At 43.3% G+C, this 18,499-nt stretch overlaps 1 protein-coding gene across 5 annotated transcripts in view; it reads left to right on the forward strand.

Moving 5' to 3' along the window:
• RALGPS2 (Ral GEF with PH domain and SH3 binding motif 2) overlaps positions 1-18,499 on the forward strand; it is a 116,168-nt gene that overhangs the window by 15,330 nt on the left and 82,339 nt on the right. For 4 of the 5 annotated variants that reach the window (XM_071564608.1, XM_071564606.1, XM_071564610.1 and 1 more), the window contains 2 exons: positions 13,128-13,259; positions 16,449-16,556. In XM_071564608.1, coding sequence (XP_071420709.1) covers positions 13,203-13,259; positions 16,449-16,556 — 165 coding nt within the window. In that variant the 5' untranslated portion in view covers positions 13,128-13,202. Of the gene's footprint in view, positions 1-4,457; positions 4,539-13,127; positions 13,260-16,448; positions 16,557-18,499 lie in introns of those variants that run through there. The other variant, XM_071564609.1, reaches the window with a different exon arrangement.

Below are 18,499 nucleotides of genomic sequence, written 5' to 3' on the forward strand. Positions count from 1 at the left end.
AGCTGTGCTCTTCAGATTAATGCTTGTGCTTCGTCTCAGTGTCTTTTTGATGTCTTCTGGAAAGCATTGTATTCTGTATCAGTTGTACAAACTCTGTAGATATTTATTATGTCATCCCTTTCATCAATAATGTAGATAGATGGCTGAGAAATGGCTCCAGCAGGACTCTCATTTATATTGTCCATTTACCTGAAATCACATTTGGATTTTGCTGGTGATCTGACTGTTGTTGTTAGTGCATAAAGCAGTAAGGTGTGTTTGCCAGAATTTCAGGCTTTTGAATAAATTTGTGTCTACCCAGGGTAGCTGAAGAGACAAGATTGCTCTGTAGTTTACTGTACATTTCTGTAACAAGAAAAGAGTCTGATCCCATCTTTAAAATATCCTCCATGTACTCTCTGTGATGTCAATTGAAACAAACATGTCTCCAGTTTCAGACACTTTAAGTAGGTCACTGACATCTGGTTGGGCCATCTGACAAATCCTCTGAATTTATCTGACTGTTCTTGAACACTGAAACAAGGTTCTAGCATTCATCCAGTTTGTTGGAGTTGTATCTCAGTTAACTTGGATTTAGTAATTTTCTTATGTTTTATTAGGCAGATACTGTGGTGATCAGCAGTTGCTGACTGATCTTGGGTGAATAAAAATATTTAATATTAAAATATGAGTATTTGGATCTTTATCTGCTAGCTCATTAGTTGCCTGATTTACTGAAGTTAGAAATGTGGGAAGGATATGGATGCTCAGATGGATAATTCACTGGTTTGTGTATTGTTGTAGCAGTTGGATCCTCTGGGCCTGACACACTTTGATGAATGAATGCAGGGATGGTGACACAGAAGATCCAACTCTTCCCCAAATGCCTGTTGTAGTTTCCCATGACAGTCACACCAAACACTGGGAATTCATGGGCTGAGAGGGTTTTTTCCAGGGCAGTGACCCTTCCCCTGTACTCTGCCTTGGTGAGGCCACACCTTGAGTGTTGTGTTCAGTTCTGGGCCCCTCAGTTGAGGAAAGAGATTGAGGGGCTGGAGCGGGGCCAGAGAAGAGCAACGAGGCTGGAGAAGGGACTGGAGCACAAGTGCTGTGGGGAGAGGCTGAGGGAGCTGGGGGTGTTTAGCCTGGAGAAGAGGAGGCTCAGAGGTGACCTCAGCACTGTCTGGAACTGCCTGAAGGGAAGTTCTGGCCAGGTGGGGGTTGGTCTCTTCTCCCAGGCACTCAGCAATAGGACAAGGGGGCACGATGGGCTCAAGCTCTGCCAGGGGAAATTGAAGTTGGAGATGAGAAAAAACTTCTTTGCAGAGAGAGTGCTCAGGCATTGGAATGGGCTGCCCAGAGAGGGGGTGGATTCCCCATCCCTGGAGGTTTTTCAAGTGAGCTTGGCCATGGCCCTGAGTGCCATGATCTGGTAAAGGGACTGGAGTTGGACCAAGGGTTGGACTTGATGATCTTGAAGGTCTTTTCCAGCCCAATCCATTCTGTGATTCTGTGATTTCTATAGCAACGGTGCATATTGATGTGTGATGTTCAGAAAAGAATGATTGTTCCTGAATATGTTGCCATCACAGGTGTTATTGATAAAGACTATACTTGCCTCTCTGAAAGCTGCTTTTCAAACCAGACTAAGATTCTGTGTGTGGTTCAAGAAGGATCCTCATCGTCTGTAAATGGCTTTACAAAAATTACAGTTGAATGTTCTCTCAACAGTATTTTCTTCCTGAATGAGAAAGTCAGGTGTTCAATAGGGAAGGAGTTTTGCCTTCTTTTCCCTAAATGCCAATCTTTTTTTCCTATTTTGCCTTTAGCAACTGTTCAGTTGAGGTCAGTGCAATGGGTACTAAGACTTTAATTCTGTGGATTTGGAGGCTGTTACTCAGCAACAGTTGGTACCTCGTCATCTCTGGCATGTTAAAAACCTGTCCTAGGGTGGTTTGATCGTCTTGGTTGTTATTTGGCTGTTCACAGTTTTGACTTTAGCACTTAATGCCTACAGATGATAGTTTGGTGAGTTGTCTGGATATTTGAGTTTTCTTTACATCCCTGTGTCATGTGTAGGTTTACATGGAATGTTCAATCTGGATCCTCAGACTCAGTTTTTGTTGTTGTATTTTTTTACATGTGCTCTTGGTGTGTGAGTCGTGGTGACTGTTGGTGTCAGAGTTCCTGTAGCCAGCTGGCAGTAACAAAGCTCATGCTGTCAGTTGTCATCTCTTGTTTGGGAACTTACAAGTGTGCAGTTGCACATAAAATTTTATTTAAATATATTTCCCAAATTTTTTTCCTTTTTCTGTTCTGAGAGAAGGCATGCCACCTGCATGGGGGCATTTATGGGTTGTTATAGTCTGTCTGCTGCTGGAATTGTTGGCATGGCTTTATATAAAAGAAGTAAAAAGATAAAAAAATTAAGAATGTAGAAGGCACCTCCTAGAGACTTTTCACAGTGACTGTATTGTGATATTTTTGCTGACGCTCAGTCTTAATAATTGATTGTGATATTTTTGCTGATGCACAGCCTTAATGGTTCTTCCCTATTTGTGTGTTGTTTGCATTTTCCACAAACAGAATGAAAATGTAGATCAAAGTACCTCTGAAAAGAACATTTGGATCCTGAAGTCCAAGCCAGCAGCATTCAGTGCTCTGGTGTTCCATGCTCCTCCTAAGTGTGATTTTCCTGTTCAGACTGTTGTCCACAGATTTGTTCTTCCTTTATTAATTCCACTGATGTGGTGCCTGCACATCTAAGCCATAATAAAAATAATTTGCAAATTGAGCATCAGTTAATCAAGAGGACATTAATCATTTACTGCTCCTCTTGTTTGCAAACAAAACTGAGCTACGTGGCCACGTGGTGGAGGTCTTGGAAAAGCCAGTTGGGGAAGGTTATCATCTTATAGAACTGCTTAATTAATTAAAAATATCTGCTTCTAGTTTAAATATTATTTGTTTTCTTTGCCCTCTTTTTGCTTCTTATTCTTGAAAACAGAAGTCAGGAGCTCCTGTCTTTCATAAATGTCTCTAGGTTGTGGTTTCTCCTGTTTTGTGTCTTTGGGGTGAGGGGGGATCCTCCTCTGGCTCCTGACTGAGCAAACCTGGATTTCTTCTTCAGGTGTTCAAAGAAATGTTGCTGAGACAGGCTAAAATTTGGGTAAACTTGAATTCTGGAGGGGAGACTGAGCAGAGTAAAACCTTAGAATCATAGAATAGAATCATAGAATGGATTGGGTTGGAAAAGACCTCCGAGATCATCAAGTCCAACCCTTGGTCCAACTCCAGTCCCTTTACCAGATCATGGCACTCAGGGCCACAGCCAATCTCAGTTGAAAAACCTCCAGGGATGGGGAATCCACCCCCTCTCTGGGCAGCCCATTCCAATGCCTGAGCACTCTCTCTGCAAAGAAGTTTTTTCTGCTCTCCAGCTTCAATTTCCCCTGGCAGAGCTTGAGCCCATTGTGCCCCCTTGTCCTCTTGCTGAGTGCCTGGGAGAAGAGACCAACCCCCACCTGGCCAGAACTTCCCTTCACATTGTGCTTTTGATGTGCTTTCTGTGCTAAAATACTTTGGTTTCCTAATGCTTACTGTTGTGGCATATGGGAATAAAAACAAACCATGTATCACAACTTCAGAGGTTCGGTCTCTTCAGACAGCAATTGTAAAGTAAGAGCCAAATCCAAAGGAATAAAACTTTTCTTTTGTGCCTTGTCCTTTCTAAAGAAGCACAGAACAGGGGCTTGTTGGTGATCTCTGAGGAAAGAAGTGCTGGAGACCTGATAATTTGTAAGCAGTTGGTGAGCTCAGACTCAGAATCACAGACTGTTCTAAGTTGGAAGGGACCCTCAAGGATCATCGAGTCCAACTCTTAAGTCAGTGGCCCACAGAGGGGATTGAACCCATGACCTTGGCATTATTACTCCTTCAGATTTTGTGCAGTTATCTGCACTCATATTTTGTCTTTTACCACTGAAACTGCTTTTGTTAGCACAAAGCCAACCTCTTACAACCTCGGGCTAAACTCCAGCAGCACGTACACATGTGCACATTTTTGGCTTGCTCCATTTGTTGCCTGCAATGATGCTTTTGTTTGGTTCCTGCCTGTGCTGTGGGAGGCCCGGGGCTGCCCCTGCCTGCAGCTGTGTGTGCTGCTGGAACCTGTTCCCTTGTGCTGCAGAGTCTCCCAGGGAATTCCTGGCCCTGAGTCAGTCCACCCAGGAACAGCTGCTTTGGAGGGTGGAAGTTGGACCAGTCAGGACTCTCCCTCTTTGTGAGTAACTCATCTGGAAAACTCCCTTTTGAGCTGGACCTCTTGATTGTTTCTGCAAGTTGTTCACAAACTCAGCTAATGGTTTGATTTTTGTAATAGGATTTGGTGAATGAGCAGCTTGTGTCCTAAGAAGGATATTCTGGATTTTGGTTTGTTTTTTTTTCTTTATCTCATCTGAGGAAATGGGAGCTACAAGTTGTACCAGTTCTTGAGATTAAAAAGGAGAGCACTGGGTACTGGAGCACATGGAGAAGAGGACTTGATAGCTGGAAACTGAGTAAGATATGAATGAGACAAAACTTTACCATGTTTTACTTTAGTGTTCCCTCTCTTTCCCCTGCTACCCCCAAGGTCAGGGAATGAGGTGCATAAAAATAGCAGTAAGATCTTGTTGTTCAGAAATGAGCAAGTACATGACAGTGAAAGTTCTGTGTGTGTGGATAGTGTCTTCTTAAAGAATTGAGTTGTCCAGGTAAAGCTTTTTCTAAAGTAAGAGAAGAAAACGTTAAATGAACACGTTTAAATGAAGCTTCTCTTCTTTTTTTTTTTTTTTTAAGTTCAGTGTCAAACCTGATAAAAGACTCTTTCTTCTCTTTCTTGTTGTTCTGTGGATTCTAACTTCATCTGTCCTGGAGCTTAACCAGCTGATGCTGCAGTGACTGTTGTGCAGCAGCTGCTTAGGGAAGGAATGTGTGTGTGACACAGTGAGCTGTGTGAGTACAGAAGTGCTTTGAGTTTGCAGCAGGACTCATGAAAGCAGTGAAAGCAGGAGTGTGTGTTACTGGGTCAGCTGTGCCGCTGGGGCAGGCACTGTGGGACATCATTCCTCTCAGGATGGAGTCTGGGATCAGCTTAGGCAGCTGTGGGGGTTTTGCTGCTACTGGTGCTCTCTGGAAACTGTTAAGAATCTGGTTGTTGTATTCCGATTTTGAGCATAAATTTTAGGCTGGTGAAAGGACTTGAGCACAAGTGCTGTGGGGAGAGGCTGAAGGAGCTGGGGGTGTTTAGCCTGGAGAAGAGGAGGCTCAGAGGTGACCTCAGCACTGTCTGGAACTGCCTGAAGGGAAGTTCTGGCCAGGTGGGGGTTGGTCTCTTCTCCCAGGCACTCAGCAATAGGACAAGGGGGCACGATGGGCTCAAGCTCTGCCAGGGGAAATTGAAGCTGGAGAGCAGAAAAAACTTCTTTGCAGAGAGAGTGCTCAGTCATTGGAATGGGCTGCCCAGAGAGGGGGTGGATTCCCCATCCCTGGAGGTTTTTCAACTGAGATTGGCCCTGAGTGCCATGATCTGGTAAAGGAACTGGAGTTGAACCAAGGGTTGGACTTGATGATCTCGGAGGTCTCTTCCAACCCAGTCTATTCTGTGATTCTCTGACTTAATTCATAGTCCTGATTTGTCCTCCTAATATTTAATTTGTGGCAAGTGTATCCTCATGCAGATGTCAGTTTGGCAGCAGAAGCAGGCTGAGGTCTCCTGTTTTCCACTTCTGCAGTGGTGTCTTCAGAGAACCTGCAAGCTCTTCTCTGTGTGCATTTCATTGAAAAAAGTTTTGGAAGCCTGGGGACCAGCACTGCATAGAGTACAGCATCAGTGTCTGTGTGGAAATGTTTTGCAGGTAGTGTTGGTCCATAACTAATGCAAACATCTCTTGAGGCTACTTCCTGCTTACAGCATTGGTGGCATCAGTTCCAGCTGAAATTCACAGCAGAAATTCTACAACAATCAGCTCCAAGAGCCCTTTAATGATTGACTCTATGTTTTTATTCTTATTTCCATCAGATAGCTTTATTTGACCTGTATTATATTGCTTTCCTGTATTGCCAAATGTTTTATCGTTCTAATATTTGTGCTGGTGTTGCATATTTAATAACTGTGAGTAATCTCTTCCTTCTCTGACATTGTGCTTCTCTATCTGGTTTTGTTATGTCTCTACCCAATGTGTGTCTTCTATTGGTGTCTTTTATCTCAGTCTTCACTAGTGGAAATTTATCCAATGCTTTGCCAAGATTCACGTGCCTGGAGAGTCGTTGTGTGTGTGATTTTTGTGTCTGGTATTTTATTACTTTCAGTGATAAATTTCCTGCAGGAGGATGGGGTTATATGCAGTTGCTTGGGCTTTTATTTCATCTCTTTTGTGGTAATTTCTATTTTTATCAGTTTTGCTGTCTTGTATTACCTCCTAATACTACCCTGCTTACTGAAAACTGAATTAAAACATGGTTTTAGGTGACTTTCATTTTTTCTTATAATGCAATAACTTGGTTGGGTTTCTGTCTTGGTGGCTTGAGTGTAAAACTGAAGGATACAGTTTGGAAGATGTAGTTTGGTTTCAGGGGGAAAATCTTCTTTCATAATTGTATGAACATTCTTAGTGCTCTTGTGTTCCTGGGTAATTTTCTGCTTCATTTGGGGAGTTTTTATATTTTGGTTTTATTTGTTTTGGTGTGGAGTGTATGGTTTGTAATTTTTTAATATGTTTGCTGTCTTAGTTTTTTTGGTTGTGTGGTTTTTTTGTTTTTTTGGTTTTTTTTCGCTGTTGTTTCAGCTTTTGCCTCTTAGTAAGTTTTCTTCCAGTCTTTAGATGCTTCCACAAGGAGCTCAGGTTATGTCTGGAACTGATTTTTTGGGCCCTACTGTTCTTTGGTCCCCAAAGTCTTTGGTAGTGGCTCTGCATTTGTCCATCATGATCCATGCAAGGCACTTCTGTTTTCTTAATAAGGATCTGTGATGAAAACAAATGACACTTTGTACTGCCATGAATAAGAACAGAGGATATTGGTCATCATAACCCTTGAGCTATTCGTAAAAGTGCACTGTGGCTGTTTCCTCAGAGCTTTTGAACTGTTCTGAAAAGGCAGTTTTAAATGTAACTTTAAGGTCATCTTTTAAAATGCTGTTTGTACAGTGTATTTTTGGGACAGTGTTTGACCCAAGCTGAGTCAAGCACATTTGCTGTGGAAGGGGATCAGGTGTGGGTGTTTTGTTAGACACTTGTGAGAGTCCAGTACTGCCTGGCCAGGTGCTTTTAGACATTCCACACTTGGGGGTGTAATGTTTGATACTAAATTAAAAATTTCATAGAATTATAGAATCAATTGGGTTGGAAAAGACCTCCAAGATCATCAAGTCCAACCCTTGGTCCAACTCCACTCCCTTTACCAGATCATGGCACTCAGTGCCACAGCCAAGCTCAGTTGAAAAACCTCCAGGGATGGGGAATCCACCCCCTCTTTGGGCAGCCCATTCCAATGCCTGAGCACTCTCTCTGCAAAGAAGTTTTCAGGTAGTTCTAGACAGTGCTGAGGTCACCTCTGAGCCTCCTCTTCTCCAGGCTAAACACCCCCAGCTCCCTCAGCCTCTCCCCACAGCACTTGTGCTCCAGTCCCTTCTTCAGCCTCGTTGCTCTTCTCTGGCCCCGCTCCAGCCCCTCAATCTCTTTCCTCAACTGAGGGGCCCAGAACTGAACACAACACTCAAGGTGTGACCTCCCCAAGGCAGAGTCCAGGGGAAGGGTCACTGCCCTGGGCCTGCTGGCCACGCTAGTTTGGATCCGGGCCAGGATCCCATTGGCCTTCTTGGCCACCTTGAACACATTTGAATACAGTTGATGTTACAGAGGATTTCTGATTTAGCACTGTGATACAAAATACACTGAAATCACCATATAAATAGAAGTTCAGCTTAGCAAAATGCAGCAATTGCAGTAAGCATTGAAACCTTGAGCAGCGTGATGGCCATGCCTGGTCCCAGTGTCCTCACTGTCACGATGCTGGCTGTCCCCAGTCACCAGGAGCAACACGTGGGCTGGAGCCAACTCAAGCTCTCCGAAATTCCTTTGTTGCTCACTTTGGTACTCTGGGCAGAGCCACATATTCACTCACTCCCCCGTGGTGCCCTGGCTAACTCTGGGAGACAGTCACTGTTTTAATGAACTCGGGAGCAGCATTTACAGCACTGGTTGATTCACTCAGCTCTGATACAGTCAGTTGATCTGCTGCACTGACAGAGCTGTTTATCTAAGACAAAGGGCACCCTCTGGTCCCCTTTGTGCTGAGATTAAATCAGCTGTGCTCACCCACACCCTGTGGGCCTGCCCTTGCTCATCCTCACCCAGCTGATCTGTGGGTCAGTCCTTGAAAGGGAATGATCATCAAACATAGTCTGGGGTGAAATTGCAGAAAAACTCACTGAAGACAGCAGACCCTGCTTATCTGTGCTGGCTTTGGCTGGGATAAAGTTAATTTTCTCCGCAGTATTTGGTGTGGGGCTGTGTTTTGGATTTGTGCTGAGGGCGGTGTCAATACCACAAGGGTGTTTTGGTTATTGCTGAGCAGTTGCTTTCACAGTCAAGGTCTTTTCTTCTGCTCCTCACCCCACCAACAAGCAGGCTGGGAGTGCACAGCAGCTTGGGCCAAGAGGATATAGCTGGGACAGCTGACCCCAACAGGGACATTTCGGGCACAGGTACGATGAGGAAGGCAGGAGGGGGGTGTTGGGGATGTTTGTTTTCCCAAGTCACTGGCAGAAAGGGACCTGGGGGTACTGATTGACAGGAGGCTCAACATGAGCCAACAGTGTGCCCAGGTGGCCAAGAAGGCCAAGGGGATCCTGTCCTGGAGCAAAACTAGCGTGGCCAGCAGGCCCAGGGCAGGGACCCTTCTCCTGGACTCTGCCTTGGGAGGCCACACCTTGAGTGTTGTGTTCAGTTCTGGGCCCCTCAGTTGAGGCAAGAGATTGAGGGGCTGGAGCGGGGCCAGAGAAGAGCAACGAGGCTGGAGAAGGGGCTGGAGCACAAATGCTGTGGGGAGAGGCTGAGGGAGCTGGGGGTGTTTAGCCTGGAGAAGAGGAGGCTCAGAGGTGACCTCAGCACTGTCTGGAACTCCCTGAAGGAAGTTCTGGCCAGGTGGGGGTTGGTCTCTTCTCCCAGGCACTCAGCAATAGGACAAGGGGGCACGATGGGCTCAAGCTCTGCCAGGGGAAATTGAAGTTGGAGATGAGAAAAAACTTCTTTGCAGAGAGAGTGCTCAGGCATTGGAATGGGCTGCCCAGAGAGGGGATGGATTCCCCATCCCTGGAGGTTTTTCAAGTGAGCTTGGCCGTGGCACTGAGTGCCATGATCTGGTAAAGGGACTGGAGTTGGACCAAGGGTTGGACTTGATGATCTTGGAGGTCTTTTCCAACCCAATCCATTCTATGATTCTGTGATTCCACAGCATGGAGCTGGGCTTTCCTGGAGATGGCTGAACACCTGCCTGCCCGTGGAAGATGTGAATGAATTCCCTGCCTTGCTTTGCTTTGTTTGAGCACACAGCTTTGGCTTTCTCTGCTGAGCTGTCTCACCTCAGCCCACGCCTTTTCTCACTTGTACTCTGCTGGTTGTCTCCCCATCCTGCTGTGGGGGAGTGAGTGTGTGGCTGCGTGGGGCTGAGTTGCTGGCTGGGGTTACACCACAACAATGCTCAAGATATTTTCATTCTTTGGGTATGAGGAATCTTTTGTATCAATCCTTTTAGTTTGCTTTTCACTGTACAGTATGCATGGCATGAAGAGGTAGGAAGATAATGTGTCCTAGGGTTCAGGTTGGCATAAATGCCTGCTTAAGTATTTTGTGTATCATATAAAACACTTTCAATTCCACGTGTAATGCATTTCTGAGCACAGAGGCATTTGTTAAATTGGAGAGGAGAGGCAGACTGGAAGTTCAAATTACTCAGTGTAATTCAGTTTTGGTAATTGGATATACAGGGTAGGCAGTGAAAGCTGTGACTCAGTGTTGCAGTGTGGCCACAGTCATTCCACATAGCCGGCTGTGTTACCCTGAGCTGCTCTGCTCTTCATCACTTCCTGATAATGATGTTGGCTATTTATTTTGGTGTTGAGCAGAAGAGAGTAGTATAGGAAGCAAATGAACAGCGTGAGGATTTTTTTCAATAATTGTCTTCAGTGATGTACTGGCCAGAACTGTTGTTGCTGTGACTTTTCGTTTGTTATGGGAGTAGTAATGTACTTTTGAAAGCTGCATCGGCCATGAGAACATTTCAAATGCTGCAAATCCTGGCACTCTAAAGGTGATGAATGCTAGTTTAGAGCAGTTCAGTACTTATTCAGATCCCTACTGTATCCCCACAAAGTGGGGAAAAGTATGAATGCATCCAGACATACAGTTGTAATGCAGCAATGAGCACCAAATTAACATTGCATGGGCAACTTTGTTAGGACACAGCCTGAGGGCACATGTTCTATTTTGTAATCTCAGTTTCCTTTCCATGCAGGGTTTTTCTAAGTAGTTTTCTACTTATTTAAGAAAAAAAAAAGAAAAAAATGCAATGTTTTGTGTGCCTTGTGGAAGTCTCTCCTTTCCTTTGCATGGTGGCCAGTTTCAGCCTTACTTGACTAAGGGACAGAGTTCTCTGAGTTCCCATCACAGCAACCAGGTACAAAAGGAATACCTGGATCAGTGTGCAGCACTTCTGTACCCCCCAGGCAGATCCTCCAAGGTAGAAAGTGTGTTAGGAAATGTGGGGGAAGTTCCTATGGGGACCTGGGGGTTTGTGAGACTGATCATTTACAAAACTGGGCTTCAACACTTGCTTATAGAAGAATTAGTTTGCTGTTGTTTGTCTGAAGCTGCTTTGCTGACTCCACAGGGCTTCTTTGATAGGCATCATTTCTTATAAATAGCACAGTCCAAATTCCTCCACCAAAAAACCCCTAAAAAACACCCAAACCCCCAAACTTCAGGTTTTGCTTTTGCTTGCACAGAAACACTTCCCCAATTCTCTCCCACTTGTTGCCTCCCATTAATGTGGGGAAGGGGAACAACTGAAGCCTGTGTGAGCCAAGGGTCAAATACATAACATTTAGTTTAAGGTTGGCTTTGTATGATACAGTTATGGGTCAGATAATATGAGGAAATTGTATAAAGTGTCCATTTTCCTTAAAAAAGTTTTTAAAAATTACAAATGTTTAAAGGTAGTGGTTCTTAGCGGGGAAGATTACTCTGGGACAAGTGTACTGGTTTGAACATGTTGAGGGCCTGAGACTGGTTTTGAAGATGTGATACCTCTGTCCTCAACTGTGACTACATAAATGAGTTAGTTTTCTTTCCATGCTTTTCTGTTCAGCAAATGAGAAGGCTGTAGGAGAGGGGCTTTGGGGAGCTGTGCATTTGGCAATATTCCACTTGAGACAGTGTGGAGGGTAATTCAGATCATAAAATCGATTGGGTTGGAAAAGACCTCCGAGCTCATCAAGTCCAACGCTTGGTCCAATTCCAGTCCCTTTACCAGATCATGGCACTCAGTGCCACGGCCAATCTCAGTTGAAAAACCTCCAGGGATGGGGAATCCACCCCCTCTCTGGGCACGATGGGAAAGGACAGGACAGCAGTGACACTCCCAGATATTTTTCCCTTTGTCTGACCTGTCAGTATAATCCCATCCAACGTTTAAGTGCAGTTAAGTGCATTTTTAGTGGAGGAGTCAGTCTTGATGAAAGCACATGGGCTGGGAGTATTATAATGTGTAAGTGAAATGCAGTGTCATCTGTCCTGTGAACGAGACAGTCCTGCCAGTTTTCCCAAAACTAGAAAGGGTGGCATGTGGATGGCTGCTCTGAATTGCAGGACAGCTCAGATGGGACTGTTAATGCTCAAAATTTCAGTGGAATGCTGAATTCAGTGGAAGCTGTGGTGTTAGACTGAAATATGCCACATGGCTGTCTTTCATTACCTTCCTTTGTGCATTGCATTCCTACAGAGACACTTCAAAATTTCTGCTTTTTTGAGGATATTATTTAAATATTGTGGTTTCTTGCCTTCTGAGCCTGTCTGTCTGACATACTTGGTTTAGGTCACTTGGAGATGCAGCTTTTCAGATTATTTCATTTAATTCCACAGAGGCCTTAAGTATGAGCTGCTGCAATGCTGTTTTCTCATGTGGCATTACCCAGCTACCTGTCACTTCCCTTCCCCATTTATTTGCAGCTCATGTAATAGTGAAGTTAAACTACAAATCTAAAGTGAGTTCCATAAATAACAACAACTTTGGAGACAGTCACACCTGTGACAGACACAGAGCTATGGAAGCTGATTTATAGCTGTTTTCACACTAGAGGGCACCAAGAGCTCATTAAATTTAAGCATGAAACAATTTTTACTCTCTGTAGCACTTTGGGTTTGGGTAGTCTTATTGTTTTTGTAGTGGATGCCAAAGGTTTCCATTTCTTTCCAACATTCTCTCTGAAGAAATGAAAAGGAATAGTGTTCTTGAAAGGATGCATTAAAATTTAGTGTCTGGTTTTCCATTGTGTGTTTTTATGTTTGTTTTGGGTGGTTTTACTAAGCAATATTTTGGGTGATTGTAGAGAAAAGTATAAACTCGACTTGTATTCTTTAATTGCTTTTAATATGGTAATTTTCACTTGAAGCTGGTGAAGAGACATGTAAAATAGGAAATTATTGGATAACACCTTATTAAAGTTATCTACTAGAGTTAACATCTGGAATAAGCTTTTAAAAGTTGCTAATAAAAAGAGGAGCATCTTCTGTGAACTGATGTTGCAGACCTAACTTTGTTAGAGCTACTTCATCAATTTACATATTGATTCCTGGTATATAGAAAATAGTAGGAGAACGAATATGACACTTTGATACTGCCAGTAAGTGATGGATCTCAATGGAACCTTCAGTTGTTCATGTTGGGTTTAAGTAGGTAATATTAAAAATGTATGTTAGAATTTAAAGTCTGGACCTCAAAGTGGTATAGCCGTTTTGGAAACCCTTTATTTTTGTTAAGGATTTTAGACAGTGAATCTTGGTTAAAACACGTGAATGAAGTGGTTTCTGATGACTCTCTGCTCCCTGTAGGAATGGTTATTCGGTTGCCTTGGAGATGATGATGCTGCTGTCGATGTAGGGCCGGAGATTGATGGTGTGGGCAGGATGGACCTGATGAACGGACAGCCCAGCAGTGTCAACATTGCAGCTACTGCTTCAGAGGTAAGCACTGCACACCTCACTCAGTGGGCAATTAATATTTCATTTTAAATGCACTAAAATCGTAGAATCACAGAATGGATTGGGTTGGAAAGGCCTCCGAGATCATCAAGTCCAACCCTTGGTCCAACTCCAGTCCCTTTACCAGATCATGGCACTCAGTGCCACGGCCAAGCTCACTTGAAAAACCTCCAGGAATGGGGAATCCACCCTCTCTCTGGGCAGCCCATTCCAATGCCTGAGCACTCTCTCTGAAAAGAAGTTTTTTCTGCTCTCCAACTTCAATTTCCGCTGGCAGAGCTTGAGCCCATCGTGCCCCCTTGTCCTATTGCTGAGTGCCTGGGAGAAGAGACCAACCCCCACCTGGCCAGAACTTCCCTTCAGGGAGTTCCAGACAGTGCTGAGGTCACCTCTGAGCCTCCTCTTCTCCAGGCTAAACACCCCCAGCTCCCTCAGCCTCTCCCCACAGCACTTGTGCTCCAGCCCCTTCTCCAGCCTCGTTGCTCTTCTCTGGCCCCGCTCCAGCCCCTCAATCTCTTGCCTCAACTGAGGGGCCCAGAACTGAACACAACACTCAAGGTGTGGCCTCCCCAAGGCAGAGTCCAGGGGAAGGGTCACTGCCCTGGGCCTGCTGGCCACACTAGTTTGGATCCAGGCCAGGATCCCATTGGCCTTCTTGGCCACCTGGGCACACTGTTGGCTCCTGTTGAGCTTCCTGTCAATGTAAGTTTTTCTTTTCACACGCCTTGTCCAGCAGTTTAATTTTCGTGTGTTGGTTTTGTACCCCCAGTTTGGAGGTTAAGAATGTAAAGTTCTGATCTTGGTGTAGAGCATGAGGTAGAATTTACAGCCTTGCCATAGCCAAACTGCCTTTTTTGTGTTCTCTTCTATCACATCTAGACAGGAAATCTTTTCAAGTTTTTACAAGAATAGATGCTCTTAGCACCATAAGATGGGCTGACAAGGCCTGAAATAATGTTCTTTTCTTTGACAGGTATTTGTGTGTGTGTTGAGGGACAGTCTGACACAGTAACACTGGAATAAAGTTGTTCCCTTTATCTCTTGAACTATATTCTCGCATAGGAATGGCCCACTCCTGCCCACCAAGGCTTCTGCCCTCTGGAAATGGACAACTTGGAGTGTGTGTATCATCCAGGCAATGGAATTGGCCTCATCTGCTGATGCCTCTTGTTTTGAAGTTAATAGAGTCTTCCACTTGTCATTTGTTTGTTAAGCAAAAGAAAGTTTGGGCTGAAGTCAAACACAACAAAGTCAGTAGTCCTGACTAAAATTGCTGCCTTCATTGGACCTTAACTAAGATGTTTGGTTTATTTATGTATTTACACACAAATTTTGATGGCAGATACATGTGCCATGTGCTTGCATATTTGTGTGGATCTACAAACATGGTGAGAGGAGAATTGGAGTCTTGTCTTATCGAAAGAACTCAAATCATCTCCAGCATCATTTCACAAATTCTGTCAATATCTGACTGAGACAGTTGGCATCAGTCTCCAAGACCATTGTTTGGTATTATACAAATTCTTTTACTTCCCTTATTATTGTTTTATGAATCATTGACCACTTTTTGGCCCACACCTGAAAAATTTTCTTGGAGGAAAGTTACATTTTTCCTCAGCAAAATAGCCTGATGATAAAACTGAGTAAAATCTATTTTGGCAAAGTTACATGAATTTGCTTTTAGCAAGGGATATTGTTTTCCCCCATTTTGACCAAGCAGGAGGGAGGACTTGCAACTGAAATGTTTAAGTACACTGAAAATGCCCGACTGGTTTGGAGGTTTTGGTGCTGTTTTCAAAGGCAGGGTTTCTGTCAGAATCTAACTAAAACAGGGCATGATTATTAAATGAGTGTTTTCTTTATTTGTCCTTATTAAAGAAGTGCTTAAAAGTGGACAGGAGTTTATTTCAACTAGTTGAATTCTCAAGGACCCTTATCCACAGTCTTGAAAACAGTGAAATGACACAGACTGTCAGAAAGTGCCTTCACTGTGGTGGCCAAAGGGCACCCAAACAATCCCACTGTGCCCCCCTGAGAGTGTTGTCCAAATGCTTCCTGAGCTCTGCCAGCCTTGGGGCCGTGCCCACCATCTTGGGGAGCTGTTCCGGTGCCCACCACCCTCTGGGGGAAGAACCTTTTCCTGATATCCATCCCAGCCCTACCCTGACACAACTCCAACCATTCCCTGGGGAATTAATGAACAGAATTCATGTTCACACCTCTGTACTTAGAGGAAGGGATTGCTCATATCTCAGATGTAATCCTTTCATGTGAAAACCATCTATGAAACCATGTTAATTTTATCAAACCATATTTGTGTTTTGCAGGGAACCAAAATCTCTGTAGATAAATAGGTATAGATTAATATCCAAGGATCTGGTGTTTTCTGCAAATGGAAACGACTGTAATTTAAAAAAAAACACTAAAATTCTTTATTCTAAATGTCTTCAACAGAAACACATGTAGCTCCATGTAATTTTTTAAAGTTTTCATGGTTTTAAGAGAAACAGGATGAGATGGATACTGTTCTTTGATGTTAACTATTGCTTTGGGAATTCCTTGTATTTATCCTGACCATAGTGTTATTTTTTCTATTTGAAATTCAATGACTGTGTTGTTGTTGTTCTTATTAACTTTCCTGTCAACAAAATTGGAATTTAATTATGTTTTGAAATGTAACTGTTGTGTTTTTGAGGAAGCCCTTTGAAATAATAGACTCACAGAGTATTTTGTGTTGGAAGGGACCTTGAAGATCATCTCATTCCACCCCCTGCCACGGGCAGGGACACCTTCCACTATCCCAGGTTGCTCCAAGCCCTGTCCAACCTGGCCTTGGACACTTCCAGGGATGTGGCAGCCACAGCTTCTCTGGGCAACCTATGCCAGGGCCTGCCCACTCTTATAGGAAAGAATTTCTTCTTAATATCCAATCTAACTGTGCCCTCCACACTCTAGAAGGAGATCCAGGGAAATCCAGAGGGCAGTTTGAGAGTCTGTGATTTTAGCAATCTGTCAGAAGTGTCCTGTGCCTAACTTTTCATTGGTAATTGACCCAACAGAAAAATTCCATGAACCACGATGTTTGAACCAAAAATTTGTCTTTGAGAGTGTAAAAAAAGACAAAAAAGGAGAGGACCAAAATACCCTCAGTGTTTTTGTTTGTTTCTACAGAAGAGTAGCAGCTCTGAGTCCTTGAGTGACAAAGGTTCAGCTGAACTGAAGAAGAGCTTTGATGCCGTGGTGTTTGATGTTCTAAAGGTCACACCAGAGGAATATGCGGTGAGCAACTCCAGTAATTTTTATTACTGTGTGTGAATCTTCTTGGTAGCTTTTCCTCTTCTTCTCCATTTCTGTATATTTTTTGCTTTCTTTCTGTCATCTCTGGGTTTTAAAAACAGATGCTGTGCTTTAGTTCTTCATTGTCTGTATTCTGTTTAATGGTAAGTAATCCCTTTGGGCTCTGCTGGTCAGGTATTTTTCACACTCTTGCAGGTAGCACAGACCAGAGATTGTTAAATCCAGTGAAATTCTGACATGCATAGTTTAGTTGCAAGACTGTACTTTTTTTTCTGGAGATGTTTTAATTTTTAACTCTGTTAATTCTTACTCTAGGGAGTGTTTTCTTTTGTTGAGTATATGGAAAAATGAGATGTTTAACCAAAACATTGTGTGATATTTTTATTTTGACCCTACTTGCAGATGGCCCCTCTTAAGGGATTCAGGTGCATTACTAGTAAGATTGCTAAAAACCTATTGCTCTTACTGCATTTATAATTAAAGTGATGATATCCATGAGGAGTTCCTGGAGAGATTATCAATATGTGGAAACACATCTCACAAAATACTCCCATTAAGTTTGTTCTGGTTTGTAACTGTTAATAACTATTTCAGTTAATTATTAATGGCTAAATTGATTTTAATGAGCACACTGGAAATTTAAAGCAGCTGCATTATGAAGTGGTACTCAAACATTAAATTCTTCTTGGAGAGTTAATGGGATTTGTTCCTGCCTGAGGCTCAAGTCCTGTGGTTTGGGCCTCTTCCTTTTTTCACAGAATCACAGACTAGTCTGAGTTGGAAGGGACCCACAAGGATCTTCCTTGCCCTGTTGTCAGGAGCAGCTGGGCAATGCATCACCTGCTTTCCATGGGGGCTGGCCATGCTCTCAGGTTTATCTTATGATTTCTCTACATAAAAGAAATCTAACTGCTTAGGGAATTTGGAACTAGGGGCATGAATTCCAGTGGAATTACGCACTTGGGCCAGAATGAGTGTGTTGAATGCTCTGCTATTTGGCCAGTGCTGGCTGCTGTGGGGCAGCAGAGCAGGTCAGGCAGTGTCTGGAATTGCTGTCGCTCACTTGGACAGCAAAATACACCAAGGTGCTTTGTCTTGTCTCACACTGCATAATCCTTCTGCTCTGCTGTCTAATCCTTCATCTCCCATATACATAAACCTTCTACTTTGGGTGTTTTAAATGTTGCCCACTTAAATCTTAAATCGTAGTTTAAATCTTGGCTAGATAAAAATCTGTATTCAAATCCAGTGTCTTTACTGTTTCCATATTATGTCTCAGAGTGAGTAGAGTTCCACTCACAAACAAGAGACTTTTAATTGAGAATTTCACATTACAGTTTTGAGGCTATGTCTGTATTTTTGATTTATAGTACCTGGTATAATTCTGTTGTTTTCTCAGTTCCCCAAAGAAACATCTTTACTGTTAACCTTTTTCCTTTTAATGTATCTAGTTCTTCACAACAGGTTTCATTTACTGTAAATGGATATGAAATATCTTACAGAATTCTGAACATTTGAGCAAAACCATCAGAGTTCAGCCCTTTGGCAAGGAAATGATTAATTTCATTTCTTTTTCAGTACTTCTTTACACAGCTGCTCTTCTGTGTTAATGTTTGTTTCCTCAGGCAGGTTTATCTGCTTTTCCAGCAGCACTTGCTTGCTTTGAGTGCTGTCTTTTTCTGATCATTCTTGCTGAAGGTTGTAGAAATAAGTACATTGGCCAAAAACTTTGGTTCCTTGAAGGAAAAGTACTTTTGACCCCTATGCTTGTTTATTTTATTGGCCATTTCCTTACACTTTCTGGGTTTAGTCCTGCCATAACAGAGAAGTATAAAATCTGGATTTCAGTGTTAATGTGAGGACTACCAGAGTGGTGTGAAGTGTGGCCAAGCTCTTGAGGCCACCAGCACTGGTGAACATGCAGA

This window comes from Pithys albifrons, chromosome 10 (assembly GCF_047495875.1).
Source record: "Pithys albifrons albifrons isolate INPA30051 chromosome 10, PitAlb_v1, whole genome shotgun sequence".
In the NCBI taxonomy this organism is placed as follows: domain Eukaryota; kingdom Metazoa; phylum Chordata; class Aves; order Passeriformes; family Thamnophilidae; genus Pithys; species Pithys albifrons.